The sequence below is a fragment of the Chelonoidis abingdonii genome, chromosome 3 (assembly GCF_003597395.2).
Source record: "Chelonoidis abingdonii isolate Lonesome George chromosome 3, CheloAbing_2.0, whole genome shotgun sequence".
Classification (NCBI taxonomy): Eukaryota; Metazoa; Chordata; order Testudines; family Testudinidae; genus Chelonoidis; species Chelonoidis abingdonii.
The window spans coordinates 145,752,229-145,776,708 of NC_133771.1; the positions used below are offsets into that span (position 1 = coordinate 145,752,229).

General features: G+C 38.7%; 1 protein-coding gene across 8 annotated transcripts in view; it reads right to left on the bottom strand.

Annotated features, from left to right (window-relative positions):
- CEP170 (centrosomal protein 170) overlaps window positions 1-24,480 on the bottom strand; it is a 220,860-nt gene that overhangs the window by 149,459 nt on the left and 46,921 nt on the right. For all 8 annotated transcript variants that reach the window (XM_075064198.1, XM_075064194.1, XM_075064196.1 and 5 more), the window contains exon 3: window positions 4,391-4,480. In XM_075064198.1, coding sequence (XP_074920299.1) covers window positions 4,391-4,480 — 90 coding nt within the window. The remainder of the gene's footprint in view (window positions 1-4,390; window positions 4,481-24,480) is intronic.

The window sequence follows — 24,480 nt, forward strand, 5'->3', positions numbered from 1 at the left end:
CTCAGGGAGAGTCTGGGAGGGGGAGAGAGAAGGAGGGGGGAAGGTGCATTTTCCTCTCTGTTTAAGATTCAAGGAGTCTGAATCACAGTGATCTTCCAGGGTAATCCAGGGAGGGGAAGCCTGGGAGAGGTAACGGTGGGGGAAAGGGTTTACTTTCCTTGTGGTAAGATCCAGAGGGTCTGGATCTTGGGGTTCTCCGGGCAAGGTTTTGGGGGGGATCAGAGTGTACCAGGCACTGGAATTCCTGATTGGTGGCAGCACTACAGGTTCTAAGCTGGTAATTAAGCTTAGAGGAATTCATGCTGGTACCCCATCTTTTGGTCGCTAAGGTTCAGAGTGGGGATTTATTCCATGACACCCCTGCTCAAAGCAGGAACACCACCAACTAAATCATCCTGGCCAGGGCTTTGTCAAGCTGGGCCTTAAAAACCTCTAAGGATGGAGTAGTAACAGTCTGATCGCATGTATATGTCCACAACATAGACAGCAAGTGTTGCCCTAACAGCACCCACCACCACTCAAGTGACCCTTCTGGTCAAGTTTTTGCACTCTGTTAGTTCAAGGTCAATATTTTCAGAAGCCCCTGTGATGTTATGAGTGTACTATAATATTTCATTGGAAGGTGACAGGGACAGAAAGAGTTAATTAACTCTCAGACTGACCTGATCCATGGGTAAACCTTAGGGATTGGTTAGGAAGATATGTAAATGAATAGATCTTTGAAATGCAAGTCTGCATTATTAGAGGTAGAAGGGTAGATGTTTGCTCAGGTCTTGTGATGTAAGCAAACAAGTCTTGTCTATTGCTATAACTTTAATTCAAAGATCAAAAAAGGAATATTAACATTTGTGATGATACTTGAGTGAAATAGTATTATTGTCTACCTGTCTCTTTGAAGGTTGTGGTAACCTGCATCTGAACTGTTTAATGGATAAACTACCCTGTGCTAATTGCCAGGATGTTTTGAAGTATAGTTAAGCCTATTGTTTTCTCAGGCTGAAAGGCCGCTGGAAATGTATAAGAACGCTGGGACACAATCCTACTTCATCTAAGATCTGCTTAGGGTTTCAAGAAGGCGAAATCTTAAGCCATAAGGATTGAGATCCCCAGTCACTGACTGGAGTCACCCTATAACCTCTGGACTATTTCTAAAAAAGAACTTTTGGCAACTACAAGCTCATCTCTACTAAGTATCTGAACCTCAAGAATTGAATTCAAGTCTGTATGTACATTAATCTTTTAACCAACTCTCTCTTTCTTTTTTAATAAATTTTAGCTTAATTAATAAGAATTGGCTATAACGTGTATTTTGGGTAAGATCTAAATTATAATTCAACCTGGGTATGTGATTGATCCTTTGGGATTGGAAGAACCTTTTCTTTTATATGATGAGAAGATTTTCAGGAATCATCATATCTGACATGTGTGTCTGGATAGAGGCCTGAGGCTGGGCACTTTAACTGCAGTGTTTGAACTTCTGAATAACCAGTGAGGTACTGTAGAAGCTGTTCTGTGCTGGTTGGTAAATCTAAGTATTGGAATAACCACCAGCTTCTGGGGTTTGTCTGCCCCATTTTCTTTGCAGTTCACCCTAATTAAATGACCTCAGCTGACTCTTACGGGCAGCGCCATCACAGACCCTTACCTATGAAAGTCTCTTGCAAGTGGTTTCTCACCAGCACCTGCTTCTTTGTGATCACTGTTAAACTATTTTTGGAGCATGGCACAAAAGAAGCCATCATACTAGTGAAGTACAATGAACTAATGAATATTTATCTGACAAGAAAATTGAGTCTCAGCTGAACTAATTTGGGAAACTTTTTTTTATGATTGGATGTCTAAATGCCTTGCTGACCAGGGTGCTGCTGTCGAACTACGGAGATCACAGTAGAGTTACTGGCCAAGTATGTGAAGAAGGAAGAGGACAGGATAGATGGGGTGACCCCCAGCACAGCCTATGCTGTTTGTGTTAAGTTTACTGAACAGGGCTGTTTTTGCATGTCTGGAACCAAAGCGACAATTCTCTGTATTCATACAAACACAGTAATTCTGATTGTGAAGAGACCAATAAAGACTCATGAGAGCAGAAGTCCCACAAACACCTCAGGCTCCACTACCAGAACAGAGGTGGCAGCCTCTTATCCATTCTGTTACCTACCCATTTGGGCTTGCATGGACATCATTGGGTTTGGAAAATCCCTCCTTAACTTTTCTCACACGTCAGCATGACCTCTCAACAGGCTACAAAGACTGTCATTTAAAATAGAATAAAAAATTGCACAGAAGTTGGTTGAGCTATGCCATCTGGGCTGACTAAAAAAAGGGAGCCAAGCAAAGAATTACCCCTTTTTAAGATAAAATAAAATAAAAAGACAAACACCCTAAACATAAGCAAGGATCTGAAATTGTTTGAATTGGTCTTAAATTTCTCCTCCGATTCTATTTTGCTCATACTTGTTTTCAGCTTTAGGAAAATGATCCTTTTAAAGCATCCAATATATAACTAGCTGGGATCATTTTGCTAGCACATAAATGAAATTAGGTTGTGATGTGTGTACCAAGGCAACGTTCAACTTTTTAGTTCTGTGAAAGGTGTGAAGTTACTGTATACAATGCCCAGCAACATTGTTGTTTGGCTGAAGCATGACGTGATATCAATGAAAATTATGAGCTACGGGCATCAGGTTTAGCAGAAAATGGGCGAGGTTCAGAAGGAAGAGATGGGTAAAAATATGAATGTAGTCCTTACATGATTTAATATTCTCTACCCTAACTTTGGGAAAATAAGGAATCATTTGATATGTATCCTTTGCATGTTGGGTGAGCTATCACAGAATGTCTGAGGCATGATGCTAGGGAGATTAAAACAAAAAATCAAACCAAAGACTATCAGTAAACACATGGGCAATACTGATTTCTCTTGTCATAAATATTACAGGAATTGAAGTGCAGTGAAAAGATGGCAGTCCCACTAAGTACAGTCCCCGAAGTCACAGCTGAACACGTTTTTTTAAATATACAGTAGAACCTCAGAGTTACCAACACTTGAGTTATGAACTGACTAGTCAACCACACACCTCATTTGGAACTGGAAGTACACAATCAGGTATAGCAGAGACACATAAAAAAAGAAAAGTAAATACAGTATAGTATTGTGTTAAATGTAAACTACTGAAAAAAAAAGGAAAGTTTTAAATAGATTTGACAAGGTAAGGTAACTACTTCTGTGCTTGTTTCATTTAAATTAAGGTAGTAAAAAAAAGCATTTTTCTTCTGCATAATGAAGTTTCAAAGCTGTATTAAGTCAATGTTCAGTTGCAAACTTTTGCAAGAACCATAACGTTTTGTTCAGAGTTACAAACATTTCAGAGTTATGGACAATCTCCATTCCTGAGATGTACGTAACTGAGGTTTTACTGTAATATAAACAGGTTTTACACTCCACATTCTTTCATTCAGGCATGACTACAGTCTATATAAAATTTAAATGGTAATGTCTAAAAGGACTACTAAAATATGACAGTCACTAAACTTTAACATAAATTACTATGACGTACACTAATATATTTAACACACTTACCCAGCAGGTTGTAAACGCAATCCCTAGAAGTGCCTTAAAACGTAAAAGATCATATGAAGCTTTTTATGAACAGTTCTGCTCTTGAGAACTTTATTACCTGTTTACTATATTATAGATTTTCTATCCACTAACTTACATTTATTACATTATATTCCCAGATAAATTACAATGAAAAAAGATATGTTAAAATAGCAAAGACAAATTACAAAATAAACTATGGGAAAATAATTTTATATAAAATCAACTATTGGATAACTTTTTCACATGTGTATAACAAATCCTTTTTTCAAAAAAAGAGGAAAAAGGATTCCAATGCCCTATTAACATGGCTAAACACAATTTCCTACAGTAAGTATGCTTTCCCTAACACTAAAATGTTAGAGAGTGTGATACCACCTATTATTGTGCTTATATACTGACCTATTCAACTAGAGATTTGTTGCTTTTGTATTTCTGAAATGCTACAGAAGTACTTTTATTATTTGTATTAACATAGTGTCTAAGAGCCTTAGTCAGGGACCATGAACCCACTGTGATATATGCTGTACAAATGCTTACACCATGTTCATTTTTATTCTTCAGAACTTCCTCTACTTCAACTTTAATTTAACACAATCATGGTCTCGTATTACTGTAACATTTGACTTTGCCCGTTATAAATGTTCCATAGTAGCAGGGAATAAAAACATTTTCTTTAGCCGTTCTCCCCATTTGAATTACAAGAACTTCATGATTAATTATGTTTGTTTTCAAAGTAAAAAAGATATATCCTACATGACTGAGGAAGACATCTTGGATTTGTTGACTTACCCCATTTAGGCTTCCCAAATCCTTCACCAAATGTTCATCTGTAGAGGCATCATAGTTAACTACAGCATGTTGCTTGTCCACACTACGTGACTGAAATATTAAAAAGATTAAAATTAATGCAAGGAGATAATAGGACAGCTATACATGAAAAGAGAAGAAGCTACAGACAATCTTTTTCATACTAACATAGGTACAGTTGACATGTTCTAAGTTTATCAAAAGTAACTGAGTGTCTTTGTGAGATTTATTTTCTCTTAGACAGGCTGAATACCAGATCTTCCTTCTTTCATGGTCCTGAATTATATTTTCTAGAATTGTGTCACTAGAAGCCTCCATAGTTTAGATTTACAACATTTTAAGCATTTACAAGCCCTTAATGAAATGTAAAACTAACACACTATTTCAGCTGGGCTAGAAGTATATTCTGTTGTACCAGGTGTTCCCCAAGGATTGCTAGCAGACAGATGGTTTTGTAACATGGATAAATAATGTGGAAACAACACAGTCTAAAATCCTTGTATTTGTGCCAAATACAGATGAACTTAAACCTTCAGCATCAACAGGCTAGAGTATTAATACATTACGCTATTCACAACAATACTCCATGAAAGCATTACTTTAAAAAGAAGCTTAATAAAAATGTTTAAAACCAGGGAACCAATTTCCCCTGCATATCATTTAGTATGTTAGAAAAACAATTTTAAGGTGATTATTTCAAGGGCAACGTGTGTATCAAATTTGGTTGTCTGACAAATCTGATGATTGTCCAAAATATTTTGTGTACTAAAATGGATGCATGTTTGTTAAATTAAGTTGTATCCACCTCCCTGAAATATATTAGCTCACCAGTACTTGGTGTACTCACGGAACAACAATTTTGAAACTAAAAAGTAAACCTCAAACATTAACAAGTGGCATTTGTGTCCATTGCTGCAAGAGAACACACATACTTTTAGCCATATACCTGCCTCCCAATGTGCAGAATGGGGGACATCATTCACTGAATAAAACCACATGGTGAATTTAGAACATTGGGACAAGTGGGTAAATCACCTTTCTGGAGTTAAGTAGCATTTGCAAAGAAACAGAGGGAAGAGGCCATTTTTAATTTCCAGCTTCTGATTGGAAAGGGTCAGCACAACCAGATGGTTAGTGCTGGTTATCAGAATGTTATTCAAATGTCATCTTCTGTACTACAGTTGCCATTGTTCTGGGCTATATGGCAAAATATATTTTTCCCAGACTGCTGTTTTTGGATTAGTACTAACATCAACTGTTAAAGAAGAAATCAAAATGCTAAACTCAAGTATTTTTAGCTACAATATTACAAAGATATGCAGGTGAATAATATATTTCTATAATTCACAAATGTATGTTTTAAAAAGCAGGACACTGTTGACTATGTTTTTACTATCATATGTGTGACTTGGACCTGTTATATTAACTGAGTTGTATAATAAAAATCTGATGTAAGTTATTTGATAGATATTTAGAGGTTAGAGACAATGCCTTAATATATTAATGTCTTACAAAAAACAAAAATCCAACTGACAACCAAAAAACATCTGTCTCATGGCTATGGTATAAACTAAGTAAAGTTGAAAAGCTCAATATACAGTATTCCATTACTGATTTCTTCCAAGCCATTCACTATGCCACAATTATTTATTAAAAGGCAATGTAGATCCTGCAGAAAATAAAGTGTTATGAAAAAAATCTTTAACATTTTTGTTTGCAGTGGTGTTGTACGCATTCTGAATTTTCTTTACATTTACATTTTTTGACACTTGTGATTTTCTATTTACTTGGGCAGTATACTCTGAGCAAACACACATACCTGATACAGACTTATAAAATCACGCTTTTCATAGTCTGGTAATCTTATATTGTGAAGTCATCATGTAATGGCTCAAGCAATTTGATACATATGGTTCTTATGCCTTTAAACTTGAGTTTACTGTAGTTTTGTATAATTAACAATGACCATCTGTCATACCAGATAACTAAGCAATACCTTAGTCAGTTGCCTAAAACATATACATTCAACAAGGCTTAGACAAGTTGCTCGTTGCCTTCAATGTTCCAATTTAAAATCTCAAATGTACTTTCATACTTTCTCTGACTCAAAAGAGATAAGCCTGTAAGGATTCCAGGCCAGAGTTAATCATGAAAAGACTTTATTTTTATTATTTAAATGTGTGACCAAGAATTAACCGTCAACAGATTTTTCAGAGGTAGAGATATTTAAACTAAGGATTCAGGATTCTCCAAAGACTTCTTTCTCAGACAATTTAATGATATTTCCTGAATGTAATTAAAAGTGTGGAATTTCTCTTGCTTCCCATCTAATTAAATAGATCTTCAAATTAAGAGCTTGTTTTAATGACATAATCTGTTCTGCTTTCAGGTCCAGATTACTCATCATGTTTACCTCACAACTGCTTCCACTACCTTGCATAAAATGTTAGCATTAAACCCAGATTCACAAAAAGAAACAGTAAACTTATAAATCTGTTACTAATGTTTCTCGTAGAATAACAGAGGAAATTTCACAATACATACTGACACAGTATATGTTAAGTAATACCCCAATTTACTACACTGGTTCCAGGTTTCAAGATTGAAAAAAAAAATCTGCTAAGGTACAAAGAAATAGGGAGGAACAATTAAGGGAAGGCACAGTACTTTTATTAAATCAAACATATTCAGTATGACACCACCAGTTAAGGTTCCACAGTTAAGGAGAGGCTAGCTTCCCTCCCCAGTGCCAAGTTCTGCTTTCTATCCTAGCTAACTTTTGACTAGAAATTGGTATGCTTAATATCAGGTATGAGAAGAATTTCTGACAAATTTCGAAAATGTAGGATTAAAGATTTTATATGTTACTTACCATAAAATGGATTTTTAAAGTAAAAAAAAAAAAGGTTTTCCAGAGTCCTGGAATATTTTAGCACATATCTTCTCTGCATTGGTAGGACTAACATCTCTCTCAATCATTGCTGCTAGAAGGAGAGAGAGAGCTCAGTTTTTTGAGCATTGGCCTGCTAAACCCAGGGTTGAGAGTTCAATCCTTGAGGGGCCACTCTAGGGATCTGGGGCAAAAATCAGTACTTGGTCCTGCTAGTGAAGGCAGGGGACTGGACTTGATGACCTTTCAGAGTCCCTTCCAGCTCTATGAGATAGGTATATCTCCATAACTGTAAGGTCTGGAAACTTTTTACCATTTTAAAGTTGACAACGTCTTGTCCCTCTCTCTCACTTCTTAATAGGCATTTTTTTTTTTTTTTTTTTTTTTTGCGCTGTTGGTTTTAAGGAATCAAATGCTGCATGGATTCCAGATTGGGATTTTCTCTCTGGCATTACTTGTTGCCTTCAATTTAAACTTTCAGCCTATCACACTTCTCTTCTCTATCGGATTTTAATGGTAGCACTCATTTTTGAACAGAGGAACAAATTAGGATCAGGGCCAAATTGTGTTACAGGGAAGACAGTGCCTGCTCAAAAGAATGTATAATGTTGAACAGTGGTTCTCAACCTATTTTACCATTGTGCAGCTCTCTCTGTGTTATGTGGGCCATATCCACACAATATATATACAATGTGTATGGCCCTGAGGATGTCACAGGGGCGCAGATGTGTGCTGATTGGGATGCTGGTTGAGAACCATGATCTACAGGGTCTTGAAAAGTCAAAAACAAAAAAATCCAGTTCAATATTGATTAGTCTTAGAAATGTGGCTGTTTTGAGGGGGTGAGGTGATGTCAGGGACTATGCCATTTGAAACTGATTTTTATAGTCATTTCAGAACTTCATCCAGGACCTTAAATATATAGTAATTAAAACAGAACAGAGCTTGAGAAGATTCACGGACACCTAATAGCCATATGTAGATATAGAAATAAGGGTAGGAAGCCTCAGTGATAACATGATGAGAAGTCTAACCCCTACTCAAACTACCAGCTGCTGGAAAAGGAGGCTCCATCTTTTGGATCTTCTAACAACTGTCTGAAATTTAAAGCTTTACCCCCTTAGCAGCTGGAAAGGAGACAGAAATGGTTACTTACTGTAACTGTGGTTCTTTGAGATGTGATGCAGCTGTGTATTCCATTTCAATGTGTGTGCACCCAGAAACCTGAGTAGGAGAAATTTGCCTCTCAGTACCTTTAAAGGGGTGGCGCTCGTGACTTGTTGCCATAACCCCTCCACTGGCTATACACCCCTACCCTCCCTCAGTTCCTTTGCACCGAACACAAGATTCCAATGCAGAGGGAACACAGGGTGGGTTGTGGAATACACGTCAGCATCACATCTCAAAGAACCACAGTTAACAAAAGCAATCGTTTCTTCTTCGAGTTGTTGCAGCTGTGTTTTCCACTTAGGTGACTCACAAGTCGTACCCACCCCCAGGAGGCAAGGTTCTGAGTTTACCTAAACAAAGACTGCAGGACTGCTCTACCAAAGCCTGCATCCATCCTGGAAGATAAGGTTAGAGTGTAATGGTTCATGAATGTAGTATTGACAACCACATAGCAGTCCTTCAAACGTCCAATACAGAAAAGAATACATTGAGAAATGATACACATGCTGCTTGTGCCCTTGTAAAATGAGCTCACACCCAGTGAGGGGGGGGCATAGCTGAGGCTATTTCATATGACATTTTGATGCAGGATGTTATCCATTTGGAAATCATCTGCAAATAGACAGTTTGACCATTCATGTGGCCTGCATACAAGACACACAATGAAGACAAAACATGAAACTGTTTAGTTCTGTCCAGATAAAAGGCCTGATATCTAAGATATGGAGACATTGCTCCCCTCGAGATGAATGCAGCTTAGGAAAAAACACATATCTCCTGGTTCAAATGAAACTGAGCCAACCTTAGACACAAATTTTGGATGTGGTCATAAAGTCACCTTGTTTTTGGAGAACTGTTTATAAGGAAGCTCTGCCCTTAGATCCTGCCGCTCACACATACTCCTTTACAGATGTTATCGCTACCAGGAAAGCAGTTTTCTGACACTACAGTGGAAAGGGGCAAGATGCTAGCAGCTGAAGTGGAGGACCCATCAGAGCTGCCAGGACCATGTTTAGGTTCCACTGGGGAAACAGCTGTTTGACCAGGGGATGTAGACAAAGAAGTCCTTTTAAGAACCTTGTTACCATGGCATCAGAGAAGACTAATCTTCCCTGAACAGAGGGATGAAATGACAATATCACTGCCAGATGCATTTCCAATGAACTAAGTGCAAGCACCAACATCTGAAGATGTAGCAGGTACTCCAAGATGTCCTGGATAGAAGCCATTGTCGGTTGAATTCCACTGGCTAATGACCACACTGAAAACAGCTTTCATTTAGCTGAGTAGGCCATTCTGTTAGAGGACTTTCTACTGTTGAGCAGGACTTGCTGGACAGTCGAACACTGCAATTCCTTTTCATTCAGCCATGAAGCAGCCATGCCATGAGATGCTGGGAGCTGAGAATGGGATGCAAAGTGCCACTGTGATTGTGACTAAGTACCTCAGGATGTAAATGAAGTGACAAGGGAGGCTGAACAGAGAGAGAGAGAAGGTTAGAGAACCAGCACTGTCTTAGCCATGCCAGGGCAACAAGAATAAGCTCATCCTGATCTGCCTTAAGTTTGAGGATGACCTGAGAGATGATCAGGATTGGGGGAAAGGTGTACAGGAGAGTTGACTGCCAACTGCGGTGCAAGGCGTCTGACAGGGAGGCCTGGACCAAGCTCCCCTTGAGAGCAGAACAGATGACATTTCCTGTTGTCTTCTGTAGTGAACAGGTTGATTGTCAAGATGCCCAAAGCTGTGAAGATGACCTGGAGGACCCTTATTTTCAGGGACCATTTGTGACTGAGGGAAAAATACCTGCTGAGATGGTTCACAAGATGATTCTAAATCCCAGGCAAGTGAATGGCTATCAGAGTAATGCTCTCCTCAAACGAAGAACTGTCACTGATTGCCTCCAGGCAGAGCAACCTTGTTTGTGTTTCCCCTTGTTTATTTACATAACACACTGTGGTGGTAATTTCATGTACTGGATATATTTGTTGAGGCCACCAAGGTCGAGGATAGGTCTTTCCCAAATCTAAGGGAGAGGTACCAGGAAGTACTGGAAGTACAAGCCATGACCCCAGTGTTCTGGTAGAACCTCCTCCTCCATTCCCAAAACCAACAGAGCGTGGACCTGTTCGAGGAGCATTATCTTGTGAGAGGGGTACCTGAAGAGGAGAGGAGGGTGGTGAGGAGATGTGGAGAGGAACTGGATGGCATAACCTGATCTGATGGTGCTTAGTAGTGACCCAGCTGTTGGTAGTGATCAAGCTCCAAGCATTGTGAAAGTGGGCAAACTTATCCCCAAAGGTGGGGACGGAGAAGCAACAACTGGATTGAGGAATCAAAATAAGCACTTGGAAGGAGACAGGGGAGGGCATGTGAATTGCTCAAACCCCAAGCTCAACTGCTTTCTCCTGTGGGATCTATTGCTTTGCCTTGGAGGAGGAAATGGCTGGCCAAACATATGCTGCAGATGGTACTGCTGCGGCTGCTGTAGTGTTGCCTCTTCATGCTGGCACGTACACCACCAGGGACCACCGGGTAGATATAGAGTCCTTGCAGGAATGCGACATCTTGTCAGTTTTGTCCGAAAACAGCGTTTGGCCACTGAAGGGCAAATCTTCAATGGCTTGCTGGACAGTGGGGACAACACCCTAATTCTGAAGCCAGGAAGCCCTCCTCAGGGTGACCGCAGAGGCTGTCTCCCTGGCTGAACTGTCCATAATGCAGAGCACGGACTACAAGGAGGTCTTAGCTCCTATGCACAAGGCCTTGGGCTACTGGTCTGAACTTTGACATAGCTATCCAGTTAACAAAGCCATACTTGGGCAACAAGGGCTTGCTGGTTAGCAATAGGCATCTGCAAGGCAGATCATCCTGCCCATTAGATCTAATTGTTTAGAAGTCCGTATCTTTGGAGGTGGACTTAAATCTGCCCCACCAGGCGCTCTCGTTCACTGCAGTTACAACTAGGGAATTTGGGGCCGGATAGGAGTAAAACCACTCAAATTGCTGCACGGGGATGAAACAGTGCTTTCCCATGTGCTCAGCCATGGTACCAAAGCTGGCATGGTCCAGAGGTCTTAGTCAGTTCAAGAAGTGCATCATAGATAGGGAGGGCAATTTTCCCCAGGGCAGCCAGCTGTAAAATGTTCACCAGTTCATGGATGTTTTCCTGCAATATCTCTGTTTTGATACCGAGGGAAAGAGCACTTTGCAAAAGGTCTTAGTACTTCTTAACATCCTCCAGTAGGGGCGGAGAAGCCAGGCAGCACAGCATCATCCAGAGACAAAGACAAGGTTCTTAACTGAACCAAAGCTGGATTTTGCTCCAGGTTTCACAGACCCAGATGGGATGACTCTGGAGGCTCCACACGGAGAAGGACCACCAGTGGACTGGGTCTGCAGCGGATTGACGGACACCACTGCAGGACTGGCTGGCAATCTCGCCTTTGAGCAAGACAATCAGCAGACCTCTGCAACCAAAGAGTATCCCATGGATTCAATGGAGGCCACTGACATGGATAAAGCATTGGAGGCCAGTAGGCGCTGGGCCAAGGACTTCCATTCTGACCATGAGATGCACGCCAGTCCTGGTAACCGTAACTGTCCATGGACAGCCTTTGATGCTGGTTGGGTAATGGAGAATGGGAGGATGACGACACTGATTCAGACACACAGGAGCCTAGGGATCCTGAGGTAAGAGTGGAGCAAGACTAGAAGGAGTGAGTATGCAGTCAGACTCATCCATCACATAGAATGAGGACTGAGGAGGCACTGCTGATGGATCCTGTACTGTCACTAGGGAGCATCCTGGTGTAGGAAGCAGTATAGGTCCCAAAGGGAACAGTGGTACTAGAGTATCTGATGGTACTGATGTCAAGGACTGTGAAAGCCACCACGAAAACATTTGTGGTGCTCAATGCAGGAAAGCCAAGGAGATTCCTGGTACCAAGGTCCCCCATTTTGATTCCAGAATGAGACCTATTTCCACAACCTGTGGAAGAGGAATATTGGGGTGGAGTGCAAACAGACCCGAGAGTTTGCTGGCTCATTCAACTGAAGGGGCTAAAGTTGACACAGCCCTGGAAAAGTCCTGGACCAAAAGAAAGGTCAGGACCGAAAGGCACAGGAGGTCTATACCTGCTTAATACGCTGCTGATGTGGAAAGAATTAGTACCCCAACATCTCCTTCATCAGTACCAGAGTTAAATGACCATGTCACCAGCTGGAGCTGAGCCCCACTAGCTTCAGGGGAGAGGGGGAGCAAGGGCGTGGCCTAGGGGAGGAACATGGGCGGGGCCATGGCCTGGGTTACAGGAGGATTAGCCTCCCTTGGCCTATGATACCCGCTGCCCATGTTGTTCACTGAGAATGTGTGGAAGTAGGAACCAGCTACACCAGCTCTATGTCCTCCAACTTTCTACTCTCCTTGCACCAGCTGAGGAGTACAAAGTCAGCAGAACAGAACATAGAATCTGCCCCAAAGTACTAACTGCAGCCTCTGGATCCTTTAAGAATAACGTGTGGCTCTCAGGCTGAAAAGGCAGAACTTTGTTGGTATATGGGAATTGAATTCTCTTGTTTTATTTACCTTTGTATGATATTCAGAAAAAAGGTCTATTCAATTTTTCTAGAAATTAACCAGTATTCTAAGTGAACCTGAATTGGAAAGGAAGTGTTCAGGATGTAAAAGCCCCAGTTCCAACAACATTTGCCCACAGAAAAGTGGTAAAAATTGATACAAAATGAGAATGTGTTTACACACAGAAAAAAAATAAAAGTTGTTTTTGGTTGGAATAATGGATCTGAAATATGAGCATCAAAATTACCTCGTATGGAGAGTAATCTCAACAATTCAGAATTTTTCACCTCCTGGGTGATAGAATAAACTACTGCCTGGAAACAATGGGTTCTCTCACTATGCTGATTCATAAAAATAAATAAATATATATTTTTAAAACATGCAGTATCCAAACAGGAGCAAAATTATGTACTGTGGTATTCAAGATTAGATTTATCTCAAATACAAAATTACGAACACTAATGCTTTGGCATACCTTACATAAAAATCCACTTTAGGGCAAGCCTGCATCCACAGACTTGAATAAAACATCTGTTAAAACAACAGTGATTAGGCATAGATCTTAAATTTAATCCTCTATTTTATTTCTTTGTTCTCCTTTTATAAAGTATTTTAGCAAGGCTTCTATAATATCCATGATCAGTTAACAGAGAAGATAAAGAAATTGGCATTTAATTGTAGTGTTTTTATCATGTTTTACCCACATGCTTTGCATTTAGAGAATAATGGAACCATCACTGTAAAATGGAAGGACCTGCACGAAGAACTACATATGCACAACAAAAAGTCATTTTTTTTTTTACCCGTGGGCTATTAGAGTCATGCAAGAATGCAGAACATGCTTCAAACCATGAGTGCCTGGCTTCTGCTTGCTTGCACTACAAAGTAAATACATGGAAGATGAAATTTGTATAATAGTGGAATGTATTGCAAAATCCTAATTAAAAGTTGAAAATTACTTTTAGGAGGCATGAAAGTTTTGGCACACAGAACATGCAATACTATAGGAGCGTGAAGCCTCGACTCCAATTCCTCCAAGTATTAAAACCTAAACTCACACCATTTACTTATCTGAAAACGGCAAAATTACAGAAGTGTGTATCAGATCTGTAATCTGGTGTGAGACATAAGAATAAACACACCATGTGCAAGTGATAGCAGAAGCCAGGGACGATGAAATACTGTCTTGGTGGCACCACAGACTATAGCAATAACCAACAACCATCTCCCAACAGTTTAAAATACTCCATTTGAGCAGCTGGAGACAAAACGTTATATTTCAGACACAAAATTCAATTCACTCATTATGTTGGTTCAGAATACAGAGAGCCAAATATCTTACATATCAGATTGGAAAGAGAGAAACAATGGTAAATCGTTATTAATGCTTTACTTTCAGTGTATACCACAACAAATTATTATGAGGATTTTTGAAGACAGTGGACACTACACTGAGATTCCTGAAGGCCTGGAATAGAAAAAATAGCAATTACAAGAAATTTTACTATTTTACTATTTAAGGTATATAACTCTTGAGAATGAATGTATCTACTAAGATTTGGGATGGTAGCAATAAGCTAACACACAATTCCACAATCTACTGAAACAAACAAGGGGAGTGTGATGAAGGCCCATGGAGGATTCACTACTCTGTGTCAGCAACTCCTGCCAGGCCTGACGTTCTCGCTACACCTAATATATTGTTATGATACATAACATACACAATAGGTGGCATGTCACATATCACTGAAATACTAAACTCACTGATCATATCTTGCATGATATATGTCTGAGATGTGTACAAAGAATTACTGAAACCTTCTAGAATTATTATTGGAATGTGTTTGACAAGGAATGCCTAAGTCCAGTCTGCCCTGAACAATGGAAAGCGTATTTGCTTGGCTAACCAGCCTGACTGTTAGGCAGAGACAATGAAGACATATTTACATAAAGGGTTAACAAACCATTCAACCTAGCAATGGAGGGTGGGAAGACAGTCTCTTGAGTGGGTTCTGAATTTTAAATACGTAAATCAACTGACTGTATACAATATTGCTTTATTATATGAATGTATTAAGTAAGGTCTTTTATGAAAGCTAATGCACACTGGTGATTAATATCATTGTAAAATGTATGTATTAGAACTATGAGGAATTACAAACAGTCATTGATATTATGCTTTCAAATCTGTGACCAAACAAAAGAAGCTGATTAAACAGGTTTTCTCACAGACAGGGGAAAGGCATCTACCTACCTGTCTTCAATTAAATTAATCAAGGCATGACCAAAACCAACTATTTTACATAAAACTCTATTTACATGAACATCAGCAGGGGGATGGCAAGTCCACAGCAACGGAAGAACAGCATGAGGTCACCCGGAGTCAGGGGACAAAAGTGAATATGGAAGTTACAAGGAGACAGAGGAAACCATCTCGTCACCCATCACTAGACAGACAAAGGGCATGCTGAGAAAGATGAGTCCTTCAAACAAGTGGGTTGAAGGCTTTGGGAACCGAATATAGGTGAGGAATCTGATTAGGCAAAGGTCTTTCACCCAAGATGACAAGGGAAATTGGCACCTTGCACTTCTGTGGGAGATCTCATCTGAGAGACAGCCAGCCATTTTGGACAAAGAATCATTGGTGAGAGAAACCATCTTAAAGACCGAACCCTGCTTGCTTGAGTTTTAGACTTCTAGATAAGTATTTTCACTTGTACGTGTTGTAACTCTCCCTACCTGTATTTCTTGAACTTGGCACCACTTAATCTATATCCTCTTGTTAAAAACTTGATTTTTAAACTAAACCTACCCAGTGCTGTGTCTGAACAGAATTGATTCAGGTAATGAGGCTAGCATCTGGGTATTGTCTCTTTGAAGGATCAAATGAACCTTATTAGTTCTCTGAATGGTTCAGGAGAGGACCGGACACTTTGGCAAAGGTAGTTTTGGGGAAATTCTGGACTAGAAGTGTATTGTGTCACTTGGCTAGTAGTCTCCACCAGCCTTGGTTACCAGAGTGTGGCTGTGGTGTAACAACCAGGCTGCTGGAGTTAGAGCTTCTGCCTAACAGATAGCAGCAGAACATTTTAGAGCATTCAGGGTTACAGGAGAAGCAGTGACATGACCCCTTGCTGGTTTGGACTTCATCCAAAAACATGACAGGGTATTTGCAAGTTCAAGAGCCCTTGAGAAACTGAAAGCGGATGCCACTAGATTTTTCATTTTTTCAAGGTATCACTTTTGGAGCAAATTTTGCCTCTCTGTGCTTCAGTCTAAAAGGAACTATATGCTGAACTGTTGTGATTCTCCCTGCCTTTCTTCGCAACTCTGAATATCTCAACATTTCCAACCCCAAGCATTACAAAAAACATGAGTCGGGCCCTAAAAAACAAAAAAAATGGCATAAAAGTCATGAGAACTTTAAAAAATAAATTTGGGAATCTAATTTGTTTTTTGGTTTATGAGTCTTTAGGATGCTATTGGGTCACTTTTTCTAAGTTTTCCTCTGTAAATATGAGGACTAAAAAAATCTTTTTTTAAGATAAAATTCTCATATAACGAGATTCTAAGAGCTGGAGCTATGAAAAACAAAAAACAAAAAACAAAAATATTGCAACAGTCATGATAAAACCATGAGTTGACAACATTATTACTTACAATGGAAAAAATTTGTTTATATGACATCTTAACGTCAGAGGTTCACGAGTAATCAACCTATAAGGCCTTTGGATGGATCCCTACCTCAATGTTTGAATCTGAATTGCAATGCTTTTAATGTACAGCCTGTTGAAGTACACCCAGTTGCATTTATATATGTATACATAAACAAACATACACACATGCATATGTATGTTATGCAGTAGACGTCTGTCAGCAGCAACACCTTGGAAGAGTAACTACTGCGTACGAGCAACATTTCCCCGGGAACACTTCCCCTATTGTGAATTGTCCACTCATTAACAGCAACATAGTCGCCACATAAGAGCAACATTTGTGATGTTGTGACATCACATCTTCTGCTTACTTGCATCCTTTTTTGTGTGGCAAAACCAGACAAAATGCCAAGAGGTCTGTCACTTAAAGAAAAAAAATACAGATTATCTGAGACTGTCAAACTCCGGGGACTACTCAAAACCAAACTGTAGTCAAATGGGAGTTGCACAGGTAGGTTGAATTCGGAATACGGAAGCAGAAGGATAAGCTTTTGGTGAAATATGAAGACGGACTATCAAATAGTTGCCATAAGTGCAAGTGTGAAGAAAAAAGCCCTTGATTTCAACCAGGCTCTCTTTATATGGTTCAAGGAGAAGACACTGCTTTGCTGAACTTGCAATCAAGGAAAAAGCCCACCACCTTGTCGCTTCACTTGGATTGAACGATTTAAAGGCAAGTGATGGCTGCTTTACCAGATGGAAGAAATGCTTTAGTGTCGCTTACCAAAGAAAGCATAGCAGTGGCAGTGCGAAAAACTTCCTCACATTCTTGAGAAATTTTGACCGCCTGATATCTACAATGCTGACAAAACAGGACTTTATTTTAAAGGGCTCTGTGACAGAGGACACGTAGAAAAGAAGTTAAAGGTAGAAGGAAGGAAAGCTTTAAAGGACAGGGTATATGTGCTCATCTGTGCTAACACTGATGGGAGTGGCAAACACCTGCTATTCATGATCAAGAAGTCAAAATGACCCAGATGCTTTCCAAAGGATTTCAGTAAACTTCCCCTCAGTTATGTCAGTTCAACAAATGGTCATCAACTGGCTAAATGTGGGATCCTCAGCTTCGTTTGCAGAGCTATAAGATATACCTTTTATTGGATAACTGCTCCGCATACCCTCAAGGAGTGGTTCTCACTAACATTCAGCTCGAATCTTTACCCCCAACATGATATCTTTTTGATACAACCTATGGATCAAGGTGTGATTAAGAACATGAAGGGACATTACTGATCAAAAATAGCAAACTGGACTATTGTTGCTCTTGATGTGGACCCTAACACACATGTTCAGACATTCCTGAAAACTGTAAATGTATTAGACTGAGTTCATCTTGTTGCTGAAGCATGGCAAGATGCAAAACTGACAATTTACAACTGTTTCAGAAAAGACAAATACATTGTACCAGTGGAGAGTGTGCAAGATGAGCATATTAAAGAATTTGACAACCTCCCAAATGATTTTCCACTTCCAGTCAACAAGGAAAAAAAAGAGAACTCAGTAGCTGCTGTGGTTGAGGATTTGCTCATGTTTGGAGAGCTAACTGATGAGGAATTACTGAGCACTGCAACTGTTGCAAAGCCAGAGAAATGAGATTGTGTTGATGAAATGTATCATAATGAAGATAAAGAGAATGATTTTGATCAAGTTCTCCCTCCAATAAACTGAGTTGAAGGCTTTGAACACACTTTGACACTATTCTCAGCTACAGGAACTTCGTGATAGGGTCTACAGGTCTCTTTGGGACGCTGAATACCATTTTCAAAATAAAACTGACTGAAAAGAAGCCAAGAAAATTAAGACTTCTGTCACCTGAAATTAGTTAGTTTATCCATTCTTTAATTAATTTACAAGTTGATACACACTGTATAAATAGAATACACTTTGGTGTGGAATAATACTTCAATTTAGGTTACTACAGTATTATTATTATTTGCTTAGCAGACATCCTAATCCAGGACAATTTACAGTGCGTACAAAGTACAGTCAAGTGCAAGTACAAAAATGTTTACAAGTAAGAGCAAGAGGTTGGGTTTCTTGTCATGGTTGATGTTTGATTCTTCTAAAAATATAAAAATAAAAATGGACACTTATACTGTTAACTCAATTAATACCGCTTTCTTGATACAATATAGTAACAGGCTACAAATGTAGAGCAGAACACGTGTTTAAAAATGTACACTACATACACTAACGCAATACTGAAGCAATAATAATAAACATACATCATATTGTTAGCACGTACTGTAGCTATTTTACATCTTGAAAAAAGCAAGCTGCCTTTAGTCAAACACCACACCCCTTAACAGCAACTTGGGAGCAGCATAGCAAAAGGGCATTGATATGTTGTGTACTGTACATACTTCCAAAGATTTTTATGTCAATTTCTTCAAATTCTTGTTTATCATCTTCTCTCTCTCCTCTGTAAGGCCTTGTCTACACTATGGAAAAAAGTAGATCTAAGCTACGCAATTTGAATTATGTGAATAGCGTAACTCAAGTTGACATAGCTCAGATCTACTTACTGCAGAGTCCACACTAAGTGATGTCAATGAGAAATGCTCTCCGGTCGACTCCCCTTACTCTTCTCGAACCAGTGGAGTACAGGAGTCGACAGGAGAATGATCTGCAGTCGATTTAGCAGGTCTTCTCGACCGCTGATTCATTGATTGCCTTGTGTCAATCCCCTGGTAAGTGCAGACAAGCCTTAAGTGGCTATTATCTACTCTCCCTATGGACCATCTTCCATTTTTATGACTTTCTTTGTTCAATTCTCTGCTCCCAGAAGTGACTTTAAATTCCACATTGATGAACATGCTGACTCCACTTCCTCCCACTTTCTTTAATTTATTTGACTTTTCAACTCTGGTTTCACCCCCATATTCAACATTTATGTCACTGTTGATCTGATCTTCGTGAAGAACTGCTGTCTTCACTTTTGTTACATCCAAGTTCCCCACTGTTCAAACCTCACCATTTCTTTTTCAACATTGCTTGTGCTTTAACATTTTCCTTCCCCTAGCTTTCCTCCTAATCTGAGTACTTGATGCTTGCCTTCAATTGGAACTTCTCTTCTCCTGATTTCTCCACTCTCTTCTGTTACTATAGTTACTCTCTCTTATTCCTGTTCCCTATTTCAACATCTGCAGTTCTCATCTTTCTCTGGCGGAAGTCCTATGGAGTAGTCAAATCTCAACTTTAAGTTTGTCTAACACTTCAGATCTGCTTAGTTTCCTAACGAATAATACTATTTCTCTTCTTGGATTAAATTCCCTGGACTTCAACTGTGTGTTCTTTCAAACAATTCTAAAGATATGCTTTTATCATACAGTAAGCATAGAAAACACTGCATGAAAATAACCCATTACAATACTGCACAATCCATCTTTTCAGAGAAATAATTACTTTTCTAAACATGGAGGACCACTTTAGAAAACAGGCTTGTAAATATCTGTAGTGTCCTATGGTAACATTAAGTTTAGCACATGCTTAGAGAGGACTACAGAACTACAGGGTATATTATTAAACAACAGTTAATATTCAGTAAGTAGCTTTCTAAATAAATGGCAATATTGAAACAGTTTTATAAAAGGTTTGAAAAAGGTAGAAGTATCTCATTTTAGATAATAAGCACTAGATTTTTAAAAACAGCTGGCAAGATAGAGTTGGCTCTCTTTCCACTCTAAATCTCAAATTTCCTACATGCTAGACTGCATCAGATAGTGTGAAATATCTTAACTGTCTCCACAGCCCCTGAAGAAACAATAGCACATCCAGCTACTCTGACAGCGTTAATATTCAGCAAGGAACGTCACACTCCCATGCTTTTGAGTTTCACACTTATCACTTTGGCTTTGCACATTGTTTTTTCAATGTGATTCTTAAACTTGCTATGCAAGACAGTCCCAACAGCAATGTGCCAGTACACTTGAGAGCAGAACATACCACTGAATTAGCACAAATCTGATCATGTATTCTGAAACAAAACTGTATTAATCCATTTTCTGCAACATACACAATTCATGTCACATGACAAATAGCAAAAGAAGAAAACCTGACTGATATACAAGCACAAACGCAGTAATACTACAGAAATTGGTATCCATATATGTTACTGAATGGGTAATGATGTAAAGCAGCAAGATATACAGTCAAAGTGCAGCAACAATTATAATATTGCCAAAAGAGGGAGAAAGGAAGGAAAGGACAGAAGTGCTTTGAGCTCTCATATCAAGTTTCACTGACTGTAACAAGACTTGATCATTAAAGTAGCCTCTCTGCCAATAAACAAGACAGGTTAATTTTTTTTAAACAAAAAATTGTGTAGGCCCCCTAAGCTCAACTTTAAGATCTCCCTGTTAGAAATGGAAACCTTTTATTCTTGATATCCTTTTCCTAAGTTTGAATCTGTTTCCAACCTCAGGACAAAAAAAATCACAGCTACAGGACTAGCCCACAATGTTTCCTGATGCAAAAATTAAAGAAATAAACATTTTCTTTAAAGCAGTAAACTCAAATCTTAAAGATTACTATTTTTCTGATCTACCGTCAACTTTTTTCCTCCTCTCCTCAGACATTTTTAAAAAGTCAATTCTGTGCTAGAAAACATGCCACTCTGGATAATCCTGGAGTCTAAAGCTCTTTATTCACAGAGTAAGATGGGCAGCATCAGTACAAACTGCCTGGTATTGCTCCATCAATGTGCTTGTATGTCATTTGGGGTAGTGGTTTGTGTTATGTTTGAAGTTTTTTCACAAGAAAAGGGAATGGCTCCATCCAGATACTTCACAAAGTCTTCTAAGTAGTCAGATAATGACTTTATTACTACCTACATAGACTGGATTTCAACTAGTAACCTCTCAACAAAAGGCTCCATAACCCATCAATAATTCCTCTAGTTATAGTCTGGAAGCAACAACAGTTAACAGACTGGTATTTTTAAGAAAAAAGGATTTAAAAACTGTTCTGTACTGAATATTGATTGGTTGAACAAACAACTATACTCTGCAGAATTTTAACTAACATGCTCTGTGCAAAAATTTGTGCAAATTTTTTAATCATAATTGTATTGAACACATTATTTTAGCTTACAAAATGTCACTGCAAAAATGAAGCAACCCTAAAACAGGTATTATTGTTTATATTTCTAGTCTCCTAAACCAAGTAAAACAATAATAAATAAATGTTTTCCAGACAATCACTACCACTACTTCTCCTCTTTTAAATACAGAACAAAAGAGTTAATAAAATATTTACAATTCTGTGAACAAAGTATAGCTGCTGACTGACAATCAAACTTTAGATTTAAAGTAGATATTTTACATCTTTAATTTGTAAAATATAGAGAGCTGTGCAAATCCTACTAACTTAAAAGTCTTATGAAACAAACAAACAAAAAAACCCAACAACACTCCAATACATTAATGAAATGGAGGGACGGGGAAGAGAGGTAAGGAGTAGACAGAACAGTACTGCTTTTTTGTACTTGAAGGCATAATGGAATTTTCTTAGAATCAACTCTATGAACCAGTAGCTGTGACTGAAACCAAAGAGAAACAATCTATTCAGAGGATTGCACAGCTACTTCAGACAATAAAGCTAAAATGTCTAATTATTGGTATATGCTACAGAGTTCAACTAGCAAAATATAAAAATATATGTACCTTAATATAATCTTTTTGTCACATACAATGTATTGGCTAAAGAAGTTTCCTTGGAATGAAACCTCAGGCTGACCCTAAGTTTAATGCTGTCATCAAGGTAATTTATAAGTGGACTATCAAAATGAACTTTGAATGGTTAGTAGTTATAGCAACTGTTGCATTACATGTGCTGTCCATAGAAATGGACAAAGATACCTAGCAACAAAAGAAGGTATACATAACAAGGAAAGTCAGCTCTAGAAGACAGAATGAAATAATCAGTGATCATAAGTTTACTCTATATGGTTCTCATGCTGAAAAGTATTGGAGAGCTCAGCACCTTGCAGGAGCGAACTCCACCTCTCCTAATCATGTTTTAGAAAAAACATTAAAATTCTCCCCTCACGTTTAGTCCTAAACAAAACTTTGATATTTATAAATTAAGTGACCTTCTACTGTGCAATTAAAATAAAATATAGAGAATGTAACTTGGTTTACTCACTATTATTCACAGTAATAGAAAACATGAAATGAAAAACTACAAACATAGATGATTTTAGTACCAAAGTTACTAGAAATAAAACACTGGCCTCATTCTAGCAAGCTGCAACTCTATATTTCTTCGTTGGTAAGATGTATGACAAAGAACAAACATGGAGCAGTGCCCATGACAAGAGATAAAACAACTCAATTATCATCAGGTGTGTACAGAAGATAGACAATTATCTGAAGGCCAGTGATACTTCTAAAAACCTTTAAGTATTTAGTTAGCCAACATTTTTCAGCAAAACACTGATATACAACACCTGAAAGATCTTGCTTAAATACAATTTTCAGGAGACTAAAGAAAAACTGATGCGAGGGCAGAAAGATTACAATATATGCAGGAACAACATTTACCATAGAAATTTTTCAAGTGCCTGGACAACATAAGTTGGAAGGGGAAATTGTTAGTGACAAAAAATTATTTGACAGAGAGGAACTATTTCAATGTCTTAACTGTTAATGTTCTTTTAAAATAGGTGTAGGGCTCAAATGTTCCACCATGGTGAGCTTTGTATTAACCCTCCACTACAACATTCTGGAATTAAAATGTTTTTTGTATAGATTTCCAGATATAGATAATTCCATAAATCACTAATTATATTTAAAATTAAACCAATCTCATGTAGCAATCTTCTTTTGAATTTTTCACTGGTATCAATTCACTCATAAAATAAGAATAAGAACAACTAATTATCTCACCATATAAATAAAGAATGACTAAAATATTTTTGGAACATTAAAAACAAAGCTTAAATACTACACAATTCATAATGCAACTCGATAATGGCCCACCATAATCAATCATCATACTTCAGTGATCATTATTTCAGTGATCTAACATTTGGGAGAAAGGTGGTATGATTATATACACATATAAAAACTCATATCTAAGGCTGTGAGTTTATCATGGAGGTCACGGAAGTTATGGATTCCATGACTTTCCGTGACTTCGGCAGCAGCCAGTGCGACTGGCTCAGGGGCAGCTCAGGCAGCCCCAGCACCAGTCATACCAGCCACTGCTGGAGCAGTCCTGGGCCACTGTGCCCCTCCCCCCAGCAGAATTTGGGTGTCTGAGGGGAACAGGGGGTTGGGGCATGGGATAGCTCTGGGCAGCACTTACCTGGGACTCTCCCTATATGTGAAAAAAAAATGTAGATTCAAATGAAGTAAAAATCTTAAGCAAATCCACATGTTTCATAGAATCTCTATGGATAGAAATTTCATGCTCTAATAAAAATATAATATTAGGGATCTATTATCGACCACCTGACCAGGACAGTAATAGTGATGACGAAATGCTAACGGAAATTAGAGAGGCTATCAAAATTAAGAACCCAATAATAGTGGGGGATTTCAATTACCCGCATATTGACTGGGAACATTTCACTTCAGGACGAAATGCAGGGATAAAATTTCTCGATACTTTAAATGTCTGCTTCATGGAGCAGCTGGTACGGGAACCCACAAGGAGAGGCAACTCTAGATTTAATCCTGAGTGGAGCACAGGGAGCTGGTCCAAGAGGTAACTA